This window comes from Gobius niger, assembly GCF_951799975.1.
Source record: "Gobius niger genome assembly, chromosome: 11".
Classification (NCBI taxonomy): domain Eukaryota; kingdom Metazoa; phylum Chordata; class Actinopteri; order Gobiiformes; family Gobiidae; genus Gobius; species Gobius niger.
Window position 1 is genome coordinate 26,442,759 of NC_136862.1, and position 18,762 is coordinate 26,461,520.

Genomic DNA, 18,762 nt, shown 5'->3' on the forward strand with positions numbered 1-18,762 from the left:
TGGGGATATTGATTCTATTTGACTACAATATGTCACCAAACATATTAAGGTTTAAATACTGTATACTGCATATAGTCGTCCTCCATGTACTTTATTTTTAGAGGCTGACAACCTGGAGTGCTATGCAGTGCTTACTAGAAAAACAAAAACCTACTCTATTATGTACGACAAATAAAGGAAAGCACGGAGGGTTTCGTGCCAAATTAAATTGAGTGCCGTCCCAGACCTGACATTAAACCAAACAACAAACAAGTCAATGTTTTCTTACCAACACCTGGGACATTTTAAATGGTCTTTCTGTGTCCTTGTTTTGCTCCGTCTCTGATACTTTGATTCTTTGGTTAATTAGCCGTGTCTGTCGCCGCGCCTGACTGAGCGATGCATTTATGTCCCCTCGTTAATGAGATTTTCCGCCGCCTCGAACTCATTTAGAGGTTCACCCTTCAGAGACGAGCGCGGGCCCTCGTATACGTCGCATGATCGCGGCGTGTTCGAGTGGCTAATGGTTTTGTGTTTACTGATAATTATGTCATGTAATGTCACACAAAATCAACAAATGAGTTTAAAAAAAATGTAAATGCCGTTCGGTAAAGCAGCGGCGGTTGCCTGGAAACAGAGGTTCACCGGAGCAAAGGAATGTCGAGGGTTAGGCAAGGTCGGCGACACAATGGGGAGCGATACGAGGCAAATTAGCGGTCGATTAGCCTGTCGGGAAAAAATGCACACTGAACCGTTTTTGCTTTTAACGGTCTATATCAGGCAACGTGTATTGATTTAATGTGATACCCTCATCCACACAGTCTTTCTCATGTTTCTGCAATGGTTAATGCACCAATATGTTGAATCTCTGTAACCGAGAGCTTAAATATAATTATTATTGTCATCCATGAATTTTCAAATTTGCTGATTTAAAAAAAAAAAAAAAAAAACATGGTAAAGTGCGTTACTTTTTCTTGATTAATCTCTTAACCTCCGCCTTAACCTCTTAACCCCCACCTGAACCGAGGACATTTTCTCCAGTTTGGCTTTACCCAAATCTAAAGGCTTGCAAAAAAAGTCTCAAAATAGCGACGAAGATGAGGATGAAAACGCAACAAAAAGTGACAAAAACGTGTCAAAAAAAGCGCAAAAAAAACAATGAAAAAAGCGATGAAAAAGCAACAATTATGTGATGAAATGCAACAAAAACAGACAAAAAGTGACACAAAAATGTGACAAAAACGCAACAAAAAGGCCTAAAAAAGATACGAAAACATACCAAAAAAATGCAACAAAAAAGCAACAAAAACGTGAGGAAAAAAAGAGACGAAAACGCTTAAAAAACGAGACAAAAAAATTACTATCAGTTTTGTAGGTCTTAGCTTTCAAATGAGGCATTACACTGTTACTCTCCAGTCGAGAATCTTTTAGATTTAGGTAAAGCCAAACTGGAGAATGTGCGTTCGGTTAAGGCGGTTAAAGAGGTTGACCGAGTGTATTCCCTCCAGTTCAGCTTTATCCAAATCTAAAAGCTTCTGGACTAGATCTTACAGCTTCGGCCAAAGAAACCCCTGGCTCATATTAACTCCGGTCCGGGCTCGGTCCTGATCCAGTCCTGATTTCCTACGTCAGGCCCAGAAACGGCACTCGCGAGAACAGAAGCCGCTCCTGTTTTGCTTGTGTTTTTCCGTTTTTCCAGCTTGATCTGTGGGGCTCAGGCCTCTGGCAAAAATAGACTTCCTGACCCGGACTTCGCGGAGGCCGTACCGGACCTTAACCGGATTTAATGTGAGCCGGGCCGTACACCTCATTTGAAAGCTAGGACCTAGAAAACCGATGTTAACAGATCTTTGTCCTCGCATTGTTGCTGAATCTTTTTTCCGCCATTTTGACACTTTTTTCAAGAAGCTTTTAGATTTGGGTGAAGCCAAACTGGAGAAGATGTGCTTGGTTCAGGTGCAGGTTAAGAGATTAATATAAGTCAAATTATAGTTGTGATAGGGCTGTGCAATTAATCGAAATTCGATTACGATTTCGATTATTACACTAAACTATTAAAAATTAGCATAATCATGGCGCTGGGATTGTTTTCCCTTCACTTTTCACCTGCCATGGCTCATGCTTTTGCCTGACATAAAAACAAACGGCGCTGTGTGATGATGTCATCAGGCCGCGCTGCTCAGTTTGCTTGCGCAGGTGTGAGGGCTGGCCAGCAGGGGGCAGGTGTGAAACAGAGACCTCACCTTAATCGAGGCAAACTTGAAATAATTTGTACTTTTATTCAGCATAGTTTTTTTTAAAGGCAACAAATAATCGTTTGAATAATCGTGATTTCAATTATGACAAAAATAATCGTGATTATTATTTTTCAATAATCGAGCAGCCCTAAGTTGTGATGAGAGCTAACCATGAGAATCAAACAAATAAATAGATATAATATGCAATTTTAGACTAATACAGCATTTACTAACCGGCAAATTGTGATCAAGATGAGTTTAATCTATTTTGCCAAATAACTGCAAATGAAACCTCCTCTTTAACATAATACCTTTCTTCATCATCAGTGCCCAGTCTTTCTGCAGATGAGGCAGTTCTGTGATGAATGCTTTGCTCTGTGTGCGTCGTATTTATAGCCTGAAGTTCAAAGCAGCGCCAGTATGTTCACTCTGTCCAACACTGTTTCTATCTAACAATGACCTCGGCCCACGTTTAGCTTTTATTACAAAAGTTACAGCTCCATTATGTTCTGTGTCCAACTGGCATCAATCACCGCCGGAGCAAATCAGGCCGTAAAACCTCCCAAGCCAGAGCGATCAACTTTCACAAAGCTTTCAAGTCTTCACCGCGTCGTTTTTCGCCAAACACTCGACATTTTATAACTTACTTATAACATATATAACATAACAACAATGAACAATAAGAACTTTTGTCTACGATCAAAATCCAATGTCAGTATAGCATTTGTAGCGCCATTACCAAAGACATACTATTACATGATCACTTTAATGGAGAAAAGTGTCTTGCTCAGGAGTACAGTATCGAACCACCAAAACAGCTATTATAAGGTCACTTTATCGAGGGGGGGAAAAAATACACTGCCACCTTTTTATGGCAAAACGGAAGGCAGCAATACTATTTTCACTGGAATAGAATAATGAAAGCTGTTGACGCCTTTTTCAGAATACAAGTACAAAAGCAACTGCTATTTATTTCCAGTTTAAGAAAATGTTGTTTGACTAACAGTCCACGGCCCCCTCTCAGAAGATCCCATGTGGCTCACTCATAATAACAATAACACTTCGGTCTATTCAAAATAACTCCTGAATTTACATGTTAAATTAATGAGATCATCGGTTAAATACTAAGTCAGAATAGAGGATTGATAAATTCTTCGTCAAATTCCTATTAAGTGCTTGATGGGTAAAGTCTACAACCTTTGGAGGGTCCCTTAAGGGCCGATATGATTGGAGACTCGAGTTGCCGCTGGTCACGGAGACGTCTTCAAGACTTCCCTGGTGATCAAGTGAGTCTCCAGGTAGTCTCGTTGAAAACGAACTGGTTTGATTGCATGGTCTCCGAGAGGTCTACGCGGTGCCAAGCAGCTGTGGCAATGTTGCGAACACTATGGGCCAGATCTTGTGGCGGCGCACGGGGCGGCGCAGACGCGAATTATTTTCCGAGTGGCGGAGCTATATGTGCCATTCGCCTCCGCCACCTGTGAGGGGGCGTCACAAGAGGAGGTGACTGCACTGATGGAAACATGGCTGACATTCACTTCCTCGTTTACATTGCGCTGGCTTGCGTTCTTTCTTAAGCCTTAGGCTCTCACAGGTCAAACTAAAAACTTACCCCATCGTGAGCTAAACGATGTTCACGTCTCGAGAGAAAAAGAGCTGCCGCGTCCGCTGTGGCGTGAACGCAAAGCAAAACAAAAGCACATGTTCAACCCCCACTCCCACACAACCACTCTCCTGGACGCGGAGTCGATCTGGTTGGAGGAAAATGTGTGTCTCCACCCACTTAAATGCGCTAAGTCTGGAGTGGCAAGATCACAAAGTGCGGTCCTACTGGGCGCAAAATGTCACGCTATCGTCTCCGTTTTGATGCACAAGATCGGGCCCAATGTGTTATACTCCAGAACCTGTGAGACGTTTCAATGACGTCCCTGCAATGTCTCAGACCTGTACTGTTGGATACCAAGGAGATCTCAAAGAGACTCCACAGAAACATGTCACAGGTTGAGGACAACAAATAGTGTTTGCCACATTGCCACAACTGCTTCAGACATAAATCTGGAGGTTTGTTTTCACCCTGACTACCTGGAGACTCGCCTTATCTCCAGGGGACGTATCTGAGACCTCTCTGTAACCAGTGGCGACTCTAGTCTCCAACTAGTCTCCAGGCCAGTGAGATCGGCCCTTTGTATGAGGGCAGTCTCAACTGACGGCTGAAAAGACATAGTGAAATATCCCCATGAGGTCTTGCTAAAGTCAAAACCAGTTTAACTCATAGTTTAGACCTTTCCAAATGTTTCTCTGCATCTTGTAATTGTTTAGCATTTTCTCAGTTTCAGTGTTGTCTCAAATGTAAAAGCTCTTGGACATGTTTGAGATATATACTGTATATATACTGTACATATTAGAATATCTTGAAATCCTACCCTCTGCGTGTTCATCCAAGTTCCACTTTGTAAAGATAACACTAGTAATGATATTCATTTTGATGCAATATCAGCATCATCTTGCGTAAATACAGTAAATATCGGGACTTAAGCGAGTCCGACGTCTTGTCTAACAAAGACTAATGCGTTCCCGTACACGGCCGCGCTCTCGTTAACTTGATTAATCGCCTCCTCGCTTCCTCTCAACGCTTTGAGCTTGATTTCAATTAAACCAGGCAAAACGAACCAATCATAATTAAAAGCCCCTCCGCTCTCGTCTTCTTCCTTAACGTGGTTGGCGCGAACGAAGCGGAATCGTTTCACCGCCAGATTTACGACAGGCAGCGTTTGACCCTGCGCCTTTCGCTCAATGTCAGGGGTTTACAGCAGGGGGTCATGATAAAGACGAGGATAAACCAGGGTCACCTTCAGATGTTCGGCCTCGTAACAGAGAAACAGCCAGGAGTTTGATTTTAATGACACTGCAGAGAAATATACCAGTTTTTCATTTTATCTTTCAGCTCGTAACTAAGCCTTGGTGACTCAAAATGGCCTCTGCTCAATGATGCATGTCACCAAAAAATTTAAGTTCTTGCTCCACGCTTTTTTCTGCTTTCTTGGCTGGATTGGACAGGCGCACTGTGTCCCTCATGATGTGAGTGCTAAAGCCCATGCACCGCTGCCTGTACCAGATGACCTGTTCAGACCAAGCAGCATGATGGGAAGCTGCAGCAGGAATAAGCTACATATTAAACAGTTTTTTGCTGCAGTACGAAGGAAGAAAAAGCCCATGATGTAAAAAAAAAAAGATATAATATAATACTTTTACCTGCCTTAACCAATCGTTAGAAGTGATTTGTTTGTTTTTGTGCACTTTTGAACAGAACACGTGTGACTTTGTTAAATGTCTCCATAATGTCTCCCCTCAGAGCACCTGAAGGGGGCGCTGGAGGAGTACATGCTGCGTTTCCCTAAAGTGCGTATCCTGAGGACGAAGAAGAGGGAGGGTCTGATCAGGACTCGGCTTCTCGGCGCCGCAGCCGCCAAAGGAGAAGTCATCACCTTCCTCGACTCACACTGCGAGGCCAACGTCAACTGGCTCCCCCCACTGCTCGGTGAGAGAACTGCAGCAAACTGGTCGACACATGTCAAAGAAACAATAGATCCCACCACCTGAAAGTGCACATTGTCGTTGTGTCTTTGGGCAAGACACTTCACCCACATTGCCCCCAGTGTTTGCATACATTGGTGTATGAATGAGAGAATGAATGGGTGAGTGGATCCTTGCTGTAAAGCGTTTTGAGTGCCTAATGTAGGTGGAAAAGCGCTATATAAGTTGAGACCATTTACCATTTACCATAGATTCAGTTCAAAGTCAAAGTTTTTTTTCAAACTTGGTGAGAGAATTATAAAACTAAATATACAAAAAAGTGAAATTTTCATATGACTCCACATTATAGCGTTAACCAAGAAACTGAAAGCACAAAGGCTTGATCCCACCTCTGACCTCACCTCATCCTGTAAATCAAATGTTATTACCAATCAATCGATCGTTTTGTATAGCCCAATATCACAACAGGAGTTGCCTCACAGGGCTGCACCAAACATTAAAACAATGAAACAAAACAATAAAAAGTTCAGGTAAAGTGTCCGGGCCAGCATAATGTCCAAAGGAGTGTCAGCAGCAGGTGTCCCTGTCCTTAGACTCTCCGACACAGCGAGGAAAAACTCAAAAACCCAGGGGGAGAAAAGAGAAACCTTGGAGAGAACCAGAGGACGAGAGATCCACTCCCATGGACGGACAGGCTATAGATACACCTGGGGCCAAAGGGAGTCCCACAGCAGACGGGCCAAGACCACGGAAAAACATCCAGTCCTTCAGAGCTTCAGTTCTTCTTGTCCAATCTTTAGGCAGGGGATCCTGAAGACTGCGAGACTAACAACCCGCCATACTACTATCTATGCACAAGTAAACCATACCAGTTCTTGTCTTTCAGATACTTAAGTTTACATTTTATATAAGCTTGAAATATATTTCATAAAAATCTCCAAAACCTGAAGAGGCTGTCCATAACCTTGATTCAACCCTATATTCATTCCTAACACTAACCTTAACTGTGTTGACTATTCAATTCATATGAAGGGGCCATAGGTGCAGACTGGCAGCCGCTGGTCTGTCAGTCTGCACCAGGACAAGGTTCGATCTAACTTGCGACCGAAGATGTAAGAAAATCTCTAGCCTGGCGAGTCAGCCAGGGGCGGACTGGCCATATGTCCATTCTGGAAGAGCACAGAAGGGCCAGTGGCTCTAGGGCCACCAGTCCCGCCTCAACCAAGCTTTACCCAAATCTAAAAGAAAAGCATCAAAATAGCGAGAAAAAGAGGATGAAAAGTCAACGAAAACATGAGAAAAACACGGACAAAAAAACCTACAAAAACGTGAGAAAAAACAACAAAAATATGACAAAAATGTGGCGACGTGACGAAAAGTTTCCATCACTTTTGTAGGTCTTAGCTTTCAAATGAGGCGTTACATTGTTGATCTCCAGTCGAGAAGCTTTTAGATTTGGGTAAAGCCCAGTATAAAAAAAACATGAATCTAAAAAGAATTCCGTGGAGTATGGTGCACCACAAGGTTCAATTTTGGGACCATTATTATTTATTATTTATATTAATGATTTTGCTTCTGTTTCTACGACCACCTTTCCCGTTCTTTTTGCTGATGATACCAATAAAAAAAATAAGAGTCCAGGGCTGTTTTTCAGTCCCAGTCCGCCCCTGGAGTCAGCCGCCACTACTTTCCACACTTGACTGATTCCCTCCTCAGTCACAGCAAGTACAGCTTGTTTCCAATGAGAAAGACATTATATCTGCTCACTATTCCCAGAAAATCGTACCCATATGTCAATGCACAAGGCAAACGTTAGGTAGATGCATGTTGGGTTGCATTTCCCACACATTGTTGCCTTAGACACACGCTGAGCAGACTGGATAACTGCAGGTCTTTTTTACTGTCTGCACTCCGTTTCCATCAATATCTATAGATTTGACAGCTCGTGACATTCAATGAGTTTAGCTTCTCGAACTCTAAGTGACGAGAAAACCTCTTTAAATCTATATTTCCATTTCGCCCGTACATTCCCTCTGTCCACTTCGCCCCCCCCACCCTCCCATAAATAAATAAATAAAATAAATTGAACTCCTCGCAGTCCACTTCCAGTCGATTTAACGCAGGACAAACATGGCGGACGTCTGGCTGTGAGGCTGAGTGCTAGTGCTCGCGCTCTTCCTCCATCACCATCTCCATTTAGGCCCCGGCTGCGCTCATGTTTCGCAGCGGGAGGAGACGCGCCCCGCGGGACCAACTCGCAACGAACTAATGACCACAGCAGCGCCACGCAAGCCCCATGTTTATACAACATACTGGGAGACGGAGCGACAGGGAAAGAAGAGATAAAAGAGAGGGAGAGGGAGACGGCAACAAATACGCAGAAGAGAGGAGGGGATAGGGGAAATAACGAGGGGAAAACGATGGTACATGCGTCAAGTCTGTTGCTCCATTGCCGTACAAATAATTACCGTTCTTGTGTACATGTACATTTTTCCAGTTAAATATCTGCCTAACGATCACGAACGTTTTCTGTAAACTGTAGAAAACTTGAGGAAACAGAATAAATAACAACATGTAAGTTAATTCACTTGGTTACAGCAGATGCAAACATCGCTGCTGTGATCAGTTGGTTCATGCGCCAAAAGGATGAGATCACCCGTCTACCTGACCATCATGAATGACCAAGTTATTCCATCAATGGATTTCTTCTTCTCTGATGGCACGGGCATATTCCAAGATGACAATGCTAGGACTCATCGGGCTGTCATTGTGAAAGAGTGGTTCAGGGAACATGAGACATCATTTTCACACACACCAAGGAGTCCAGATCTTAACCCCATTGAGAGTCTTTGGGATGTGCTGGAGAAGGCTTGGCCCAGCTGTCACACTCTCCCATCATCATTACAAGATCTCAGTGAAAAAATGCAACACTGGATCTTTTAAAGTCACAGAAGTTTTTTGAAACAAGGCCACAGCCGACGTGCATTAAAGTAATTCTACAGAGTATTTGATAAAAAATATAGTCAGAAAAATAGTTGACATGATTTACACGGATCTGGTAAAATTGCTAATTGGGCTATGATTGGTTCTCGATTCTCTCGATTTACCGATCGATCTACGTTCCCACCCTCACCTATGGTCGTGAGATTTGGGTAATGACCGAAAGGACAAGATCACAAATACAAGCGGCCGAAATGAGTTTCCTTGGCCCCCCCATCGAGATCGGGTGAGGAGCTCAGTTACCCGGGAGGAGCTCGGAGTAGAGTCGCTGCTCCTTCACGTCGAAAGGAGCCAGCTGAGGTGGCTCGGGCATCTGTTCCGGATGCCTCCTGGTCGCCTCCCGCGGGAGGTGTTCCAGGCATGTCCTGGTGGGACAAGGCCTCGTGGAAGACCCAGGACACGCTGGTGGGACTATGTCTCCGAGCTGGCCTGGTGTCGCCTCAGGGTCCCCCCAGAACAGCTGGAGGAGGTGTGTGTGGATCGGGAAGTCTGGGCATCTCTGCTGAGACTGCTGCCCCCGCGACCCGGCCCCGGATAAAGCGGAAGAAAATGGATGGATGGATGGGCTATGATTGGGACCTTTGCCAAATAACCAAAAGGTTATGCTCAATATCATCAAATCTTTAAAGCTAGGCAGGGTTGGACTTGGTCGAAATGGGAGATCATGTGGGTTTGACGTTTGACGTTTTGGACCCGATAGAGAACGCTCTGTGGTTCGAATCCCGCTCAAACCAGTGCATCCTGTTGTTCACCCACTTGCATATGTTTGAATCCTCGGGTGTGCCACAGGGTTCCATTTTAGGTCTTGTTTTATTTTCACTTTACATGTTGCCCCTGGGTTCAATCATCTCTAGCCATGACGTGTCCTTTCACATGTATGCAGATGATCTACAAATCTACCTCCCGGTTTTGCCAAACTCCACAGACACATCTCAGTTCATCCACAGGTGTCTGGATGACATAAAGCTCTGGCTTTCACAGAACTTTTTGGGTTTAAATGGGGGCAAATCTGAACTCATTCTTTTTGGCGCGCAGTCAAAACCCACCACTGTTCCTGGTCTCCAGTCTCTCGCCCCCCACACTGTCATCAGAAACCTAGGTGTAAATTTGGATACAAACCTGAACTTCCGCAAGCAAATTGACTCAGTAGTTAAGGCGAGCTTTTTCCAGCTTCGCCTTCTTGCAAAAGTGAAGCCTTTCCTCAGCCGCTCTGACCGGAAAACAACTATTCATGCATTCATAAGCTCACGATTGGATTTCTGCAGTGCACTGTATATTGGACCTCCTTACACAGATTCCAAAGTGCTGCTGCTCGGCTCCTCACCAACTCTCGCAAACATGACCGTATCGCAGCTGTCCTTTACTCCCTGCATTGGCTCCGGGTCCCCTTCAGAATCCAGTACAAACTCAACACCACCTGCTCAAGGTGCCCAGGTCACATTACAAACAGGGTGATCGTGCTTTTGCTGTGGCAGGTCCGAAACGCTCAACTTGCTGCCGCTTGAGTTACGTGCCATCACAGACCTGCCCCAGTTCAAAACAAAACTAAAGACTCACCTGTTTAGAAAGGCATTCGACACATAGTTCTGTGGCACTTTTTTGTGAATGTGATAATGGTCTGTTTTTAATTATAATATATGCCTTTCTAAATTGTATTTTTATTGTGCAACAACTTGAATGTTGTAAAGCGCTTGAAATAAAACTTCATTGATTGATTGAAAGTAGTGTTTCCCATGGATGTCTGCCTAAATACGTCTTCTGCTTAATGTTTACTACAGTAGACACAGGTTCTTGAGCTGTCAATCTGTCCTCTGTGGTTTACGTGTTGAACGTTTCGCCTCTCATCCCAGAAGCTTCATCAGGGGCACTAATGATCTTGGATGAGAAGCGAAGCGGCCAACACTGAAACTACAGAGCGCAGACGACGACTCGAGAACTTTAGATTGTTCCTTTGAGTAAGTGATGGTGTCTTTCAGACCGGATCGTGCAGAACAGGAGGACCATCGTCTGCCCCATGATCGACGTCATTGACCACGATAACTTTGGCTACGACATGCAGGCAGGGGGCGCCATGAGGGGAGCCTTCGACTGGGAGATGTACTACAAACGGATACCGATACCGTCAGAGCTACACCAGGACGACCCCAGTGAACCCTTCGAGTGAGTCACAGCCGGACCAAACAAACCCACTCACTGATTTAGGTCATGTTTTAGTCCTGCGCCTCAGTCTTTTATCATGATGGGGCCTTTGAAGTAGTGGTTTTAACTTGGGGCGGTAAAGGCTGCACAACAAGACAGTCTGACAGCAAATTCTTTCTTATTTTATCATTTCATTTTATTTTTTTTCACATTTAAAAAGAAAAAAAATCCTTCTATCGTTTCCAGTCTGAAAAGCTCATGCAACACTCTTGTTCAGCTCAATGTCCACTGAACACATTCATGATTTGCCCTTGATCACAGAAGTTGGATGAAAAATCCTCGCTTTTGCACAAAGTATAAAGTTCTGTACTTTCTTTTCATATTATACGATCAATGAAAGTGGCTTTTGCTTAGTGCACATTAGAGCTTGGAGGAATGTACCATCGTCTGGTGGAGGCTACACACATTTTAGAACAAATTCAAGCCTTTTAGTCATAATAAAAAAACAATATGGACAATATTTTTCAGCAGTCGGTCGTTAGCTTTTTCCTGCTAAAATGCTTAAAATGGGAAAACGACCCAACAGCTTAATTAGCTGTTATCCTCTCCACATCATCGCAGGATATTTTGTAACACCTTTCATAACTCTGTGCCAGAGCGTTTTTGTGTGTTTTCTTTTGGTCTATTTCCTTTGCTGCCGTGCGTTAAATTGAATTGGATTGAACTGTTATATCGAATCCTCAGAAACCATTTGGCACTTGTTCAATCAATTTTTTTTTTTTTACATTTCAATGTTTGTGTGCAGGTCTCCGGTGATGGCGGGAGGGCTGTTTGCCGTGGACAGGAAGTGGTTCTGGGAGCTGGGCGGATACGACACGGGTCTGGAGATCTGGGGAGGGGAACAGTACGAGATCTCGTTCAAGGTATGTGTGAGTCCGCATGACTTTAACTTTCTGTCGCCATGAATAGTCTCCGTGAACACAAGTCATTTTCTCTTTTTAGTGCTGGCATATTATCAAGGTCACTGTCCAGGGTGTACATCTGAAACCCAGTGCTGAATAATACCCACTGTTGCTTTCACCTCTCTCTGAATTTGAAGGACAGCTGTTGCTCTGAGCGCAGATTCACAGGTGTCCACTCCCTCCCGTTCTGTCCATCTTTAATCCCTTTATCACATTCAAGTCATTACGGCGATAACATCCAAATCGCGCTCATTATTTTTCGCCGATCACAAAAATCCCAATGAAGCCTGCGCTGTTCCGTCTTTGTATTCAGTTAGGACTTTGTTTATTAAGATCAGTATCAGCCGATACAGAAAGCCCCCCTGAGGTGCGGAGATTAGCAGGATCTCTGCACTAATCCGCAGAACCAGCAGCGATTCGACCTTATTAATCTGAAAACACGTGGAGAGAGGAAGAGCGCACAGTAGTGTGTGGCAGGCAACAAAGCAGTGCGGTGAGAATGAACCGCTGGGTCCAATATGATGCAGTGACTGAAGGACTATACAAAACAGCAAGGCCTTAACCAAGACTTTACACTGGTGTTCGGGCTGCAATCTCTAACTCTGGGAATTTAAATCAGCGGTTACGTATCTGGTGAAGAGAAACAAGCAAGGCCTCATCCAACAAGACCATCATTTTATTGATTTATTATTTCTGTATCATGCATAATTTAGGCTTTGGAGTGACGGCCTGGAGTGACGATGGAGGGAATGACACTTATTAAACTGTGAAAACAAGATGTCCCTTTCAGCTAACGTTAACGATATGTTACCGGATCAATGGCGTCGTGATGAACGCACTTTTATGGCAAAATGATCTGGTGATCGATGAAGGGCTTTAAAACTATGGAGGACAACGCCATGATGCAAAACACGGAGTTGTTTTGCATCATGGAGCGAATACTGCATCACCGTGTTTGCTCGATGATGCAGCAAAATCCAGGAAATATAGACGCATTTTAAGTGTGTACTTTGTGAATGAAGCAAAATCTCTTCTCCGGGTATGTTTTGAACAATGCTATAGTGTGGTTTATTGCACAGTAATAAAAAAAGAGAGAGGCATTGTTCAATCCTTGCAAACGTGGGGACAGTTTGCAAACCAGCTAGTCCAGGAAACGTTCATTAAGTTAGCATTTAATCATCAAACATGGCAAATTATGAACGATCGAGATGTTTTCAGTCGTCGTCAACCCATCATCCACATTTTGGTGAGGTCAAAGTTATAAATCAGGAATCAATGTACAGATCTTTTGAGATTTTACTTGAGATATGAATTAACATGCAAAAGTGGCTTCTGGGCTAATTAGTTACTGTTTTTTCCACATCTAATAGCTGCTAAACATCCTCTTATAAAATTATATATAAATGTCATGAATGCCATACTTTAACATAGGACCTGGCCCCACCATTCATATGTAATGGGGACAGAACGCTCAATTCAAACAGGTCCGGAAAGCTGGTGACAAGCACACATTTGAGGAAGGTTTCTATGAATTCTATGGGTAAATACTAAAAAAAAGTGGATTCAAGCATGATTTGTCTTTTGTAGCTGCAGATCCATCAAAATCACCCCTTTATAAGCATGGGGGTGGTAATTGACCCAAATTGCACCAAAACAGCGTCATGTTGGCACCACTTAAATACCAGTTCCGCAAGCCCACACGCTCCAGCCCCGAATGAATCATTACACAAAGTTAATTTTGAGTAAATGGAGTAATTTCTGTACTTTTTAATTAGAAGACAGATAGACCAGAGTAAGCATGTTGCCACATTTTTGCTGCTTGCGAGCTTAGAGGGATTTTAATTGACAACATAACCCAATTAAATATTACAGCTTTATCCCACCAGGCCCTAGTGGTGCCTGTATATAACAAAGATAAACTAAAATCTTTTTCCTTGTTTTTCTGTGTGCTTTATCGACTACTTCGTTAAATCCCCGAACACTAAACCAACAGCAGATGTGCAAAAATAAAAGAACAAAAAAAAACCAAAAAACACAACAACTTCCTTTCCAGAGTTTCGCGATGCTGCCTGCCTTTAAGACTCCATATTGAAACGCAACGGAATCCTCCTCCTTATCGGCGGCTCGGATATGCAAACATCGCCTCCGAAAACCAAACTGCAAATATAATTAAACCTCCACGGACCGGCTGAGGAAAGTTATCTAACCGAGAAACTGTAGGCAACTTTTCTGAGAGCATGCATTAAGGAAAAAAAAAAAAAGAAGAAGAAAAAAAAAAGAAAGAAAAATCTCATCTTTTATTCATTCGGAGCTGCCCAGGATGTTTTCTGCGTGAATGAGGGGTGGCGAGTAGCAAAATTGGCCTAAAATATGCTTAGAAGAGGTCAAAGTTGACGCGGGTGTAGCAAAAGCTTAAAGGCGTTTCTGAAGTTTTCTGGGATGCATTTCTTGGGTTGCTTGGCTCACGCTTTGCAAGTTAATATTTATGCAAACCGATTTTTGGAACAGTGACATGCGGTAGGAGCTGTTTTATTTACATCTAGAGGGGCACACTGCTTTTTGTTATGCATTTTGTCTGCGAGCAAAATGTTTTATGGATGCATGTGGAGCGAGAGACAGAGAGAGAGAGAGGAGAGACCGGCGGGTGAACTGGGACAAGGGAAGTGAAGACCAATACGAGCAGTCGCTGTTGTTTGTTAATCGCAATTCTTGGCACATGTGCAGTGATGGGCTGGACCAGAGATCTATTATAAAATCTAGATCGATTGTTGTTGTGTATGAAATAGTTAACTTGGCTTGTCACGAAAACAAAATCTAATGTTTATCGAGGCAGGAAACTGTTGCGATAAATGATATTATTGAAAACCCTTTAACACAACAGAAACTAACTCTAAAGCTTAAAAATGACAGAAAAGCTTTGTTTGAAGTATTTCAAAAATATCCCCCAATAGACATGAAATACAATGAAACACAACTTAATTCGGGTAAAATACATAAAGTATTTCAACCTGGATAGACTCAGAGACAAAAGCAGCGATTAGAAAACTGCATTGACAAAAAATACTTTGGCGATCAGACCCCGGCAGTAGACGATGTACGGATTATAGTTAGTGTGGATGGGTAGGTTAGAATTAGGGATGTCTCCCCCGGAGCCGGGACACTGGTGGTGGTATGGGAGACCGGTGAAGGATGTAGCAGGGCGAAGCCACAGACAGCCGAGGCGGTGAAGAGGCGGAGGTGGGTCGCAGCACAGCCTTGGAAGCTGACAAGCCGTGAATGCTGGAGTTTAAACGCAGGACCGCGGGTGATGATTGGCTGCGACGAAGGTGCAGCTCTGCGCTGAACAATAAGTCGATTCAGTAATTATCGTGACAACCCTATCAATCAGTGATGCGTGTATTTATGAAAGCGAATTCATGGAAGCATTCAAGCACGAGCACTTTCTACACCACACCTTTCTATATTGGATATTTTATATTTAAATTCTTACATCCTCAATCTCAAAACCATGTAGCCCTGATGTTGTATTTTAATCTCAATAGACTATCAATAAAAAGTTAAGTTTCTCTTCTTTTCTTTTTCACTTTGCTTGGGTGGAGCTCGCAGTAGAACCGCTGCTCCTGCATGTTGAGTGGAAACAGCTAAGACTAGTCTCTAGCTCAGCTCTAGTCGGATGCCTCCTGCTCGTCTCCTTGGGGACTTGTTCTCGCCGCATCCCAGTGGGATGAGGCCCCAGGGAAGAGGCCCCGGGGAAGGCCTCTCGGCTTGCCTTGAAATGCCTCAGGATCCCTTTAACGGAGCTGAAGGAAGTGTGCATGGATAGGGAAGTCTGGGCATCTGTGCACAGTCCCCCAAAAAAGTGGAAGAAAAGGGATGGATGGATGGATGGATGGATGGATGGATGGATATTACTTTCTTGGTTAATTGTTGTTCATTGTTGTCATGCATTTTGTCTGCGAGCAAAATATTTTATGGATGCATGCGGAGCGGGAGAGACAAAATATTTCTTTAATTTTGCTCTTTATTTTTTATAGATTGTTGTAATATTCAGTTCGTAGCCAAGTAACTCACTCATGGGCCCACTTCCCACTTTACACTTAATGTTAAATAAATGATTTGTACTTATTATGTCTATGGGCTCCTGTAGCAATAAAAAAAGACGGTATTGTAGAAGAGGCATGGTAATCTTTTGATTAAGAGGTGGCAAGACTCTTGATGGCCGCGCAACTAGATCAGACAAAAAAAATCGCCATTTGAGTTGTTGCAATCAGCAAATAGTAAAGATTACACTAGTATCCTTTGCCAACAGCAAAATATATGCAGCCCTTTGTGCCAATGTGGGTTCAGTTCAAAACTCTACAGCGTGCCCACTTTGCCATATAAACGATGCAGCGCTTTAGCTGAGACGGTAACTCAAAGCTCTTCCAAAAAGTTTGGTTTTATTATGGGCGGGAATTACGATCCTAAATATCCCATTATAGTTTTGTTTACTGTGGATGTAAGCTACCACCTTGTCGCCGTTTAGTTGAAGGATTCGGGAGACTGGGCTATTATCGCGGCCCTTATGTTACATCGAGAATCTTTACTTCACTTGATATGTGCAAACACCACAGCATCCTTGAAAACTATAGCCCCCCCGTTCTTCGCCAACTTTAAAACCTTGGCCAGTTTTCTGCCTCTGCTCAAAGTTTAATTAAAATTCAGTGACCTTACATCCATCTTTAGGTGATGATTCTGCAAAACCCCACAATTTATTCCGGACAAATTCGATCACTATGTAAATGCCCCTTCATAATAGAATCATCGCAAAAGATTTATGAGTTTATCGATGAAAAAGGTCAGAACGAGGCGAGCGCCGCTGCCGTGACGCGACCCGGACCCTTTCCTAAAGATATCTCGAGGTCGTTGCCGCGGTGACACCGTGATTCCAGTGCTGTTTTGTCTGCCAACCGGAGGGAGCTTCTGGTAACAATACGCCGCACATGCAAACAAACGCTGATGATTGGTGTGCGTGGACATCGCGAGCGTCTCCTCGGCTCCAAATTGACGCGTTGACGAGTTAAGACTTGCCTCAAAGCCCATTAAGCTCCAGACAGTGGCCCAGACGCGGTGAAGTGGCAGGCAATCTTTTCTGCGAGCTGTGAAAGGGCTAAATGTGTCCGCACAGACTCAATCAGAGGAGACAGCTGGCCAGATCATTTGGTGCGCGCCCATTAAAACGCTTCAGAAATGTGGCTGTGGAAATGAAACACAGCTTCCTCGTCAAAAGCAGAGTTGCGTTTTCTTTCATGTGTACATGTTTGTCTGACTTGCTCTGATCATTTCAACGCTACTTTGGGTGTTTCACTAATAGCTGGTAAAGCACATGCGGAGCAATGAAATTCAGGTTCTGGAGGGGGCTAACAATTAAACTGTTAAAGCAGGTGAAAACATTGATTTTTCACACAATGGTCAATGTTGAGATTGTTAGCTAGTTTTCTCCCTTAACATATTACTTTTAAAGCAGTACTAAGTAACTTGTTTACCTTAATAAATCCTTTTTGTAGTCCCTCTGGGGGTGGGAGGTCTTTCATCTCAAAATCACAATAGCAACTTTCCTGCCTCCGGGTCGGGCCACCAATACACACTAATGGAATCACGAAGAAGAAGCTAACAGGCTAACGGGCAAAGCTAGCTGATTAATGAGTTGAAAAACACAACTTGCTACGACACCTGCAGTGGCATTTATGGCCTCTAGGGGCATGAGTTACTTAGCTTTAATATCAGAGTATGAAAATGACAAAACTTGCCCTGCATGATGCTTATTTCATGACGTTTTGTCTGCTCCAACATTGCGCCGCACCGACCGTTTTCCCACGTGAAGTCATTCACAAATATTGACAAATGATGTGTCCACATGTGCTGCGAAAGGCGAACCGAGAGAAAGCTGTGATCCAAATATGGTCATTTCCTTTTCTGGGAGATAAATGTAGACGAGTGAGCACAGACATACACAGAGATACAAAACTTCATGGCCCGATTTATAAAAAAAAGTGTTTTTCATTCCACTCTTGACAAACCATCTCCACTTGAGTCACTCCTACAGACTTCAGCTTTTCCTGTCTTAGACTTAACAGTATTTTCAAGGCTTCATATCTAATTCCTTGCTTGATACATTGAGATTTTGACCCAAAAAACAAGGCAACTAGGTTATTCAAACACTATATCCAAAATCCCCTCCGAAAACCAACCTGTGTAACTAATATGTCAACAATATAAAACCATGGCATTCTCCTCATATTTATTATGCTGTCCTTCACTCTTGTCACAAAGGTGAATTCTAGCCAGTGTCAACAGAATAAACAGGCAGATTTAGACTTATTTATTTTGGTGTATTTCCTTAGTCATATCATTCTCTTTATTCTGTGAAACTAAACAAAAATGAACACAACATCAGTGTTGCATAAAACATTGCATACAACATATACAGTTAACACAGACAGACACAAGTACTGTATTACAGAAAATGTAACAAATGCTAATAAATTCCACCATAAAACATATATCAAACAATAATGGAAAAGAAATCTACATACAGCCGATGCCACATGCAGACACAAACCACAGATGGTGTTGGATTGATGAGACCTCTCACCGGTGCTGCCATGTGCTCTCTAGCTGCTGGAGCTACTTAAATAATTTTATCTTGGCCACTAGGGGCAGAATTTGCCAAACAACGAATGCAGGGTTTGAACATGAACATCTACAGCAAAAGGTTCAAATTGTTTTAGTTTTGCTCCCCTGTTGGCCTAGCCTGGCTAACACCAGACTAAAATCACAAGTGATATTTAGTCTGGGGACCACCAGTTCATTTTCTCGTAGGAGAGGTGTGGTTTACGGGGCGCTACGAAAGTCTATCATGCGTCTGCACG

At 43.3% G+C, this 18,762-nt stretch overlaps 1 protein-coding gene across 1 annotated transcript in view; it reads left to right on the forward strand.

Annotated features, from left to right (window-relative positions):
* The window catches only part of LOC306970117 (polypeptide N-acetylgalactosaminyltransferase 10-like), a 72,610-nt gene that overhangs the window by 35,007 nt on the left and 18,841 nt on the right, over positions 1–18,762 (forward strand). The window contains exons 5-7 of the mRNA XM_079565977.1: positions 5,569–5,754; positions 10,727–10,910; positions 11,695–11,812. Coding sequence (XP_079422103.1) covers positions 5,569–5,754; positions 10,727–10,910; positions 11,695–11,812 — 488 coding nt within the window. The remainder of the gene's footprint in view (positions 1–5,568; positions 5,755–10,726; positions 10,911–11,694; positions 11,813–18,762) is intronic.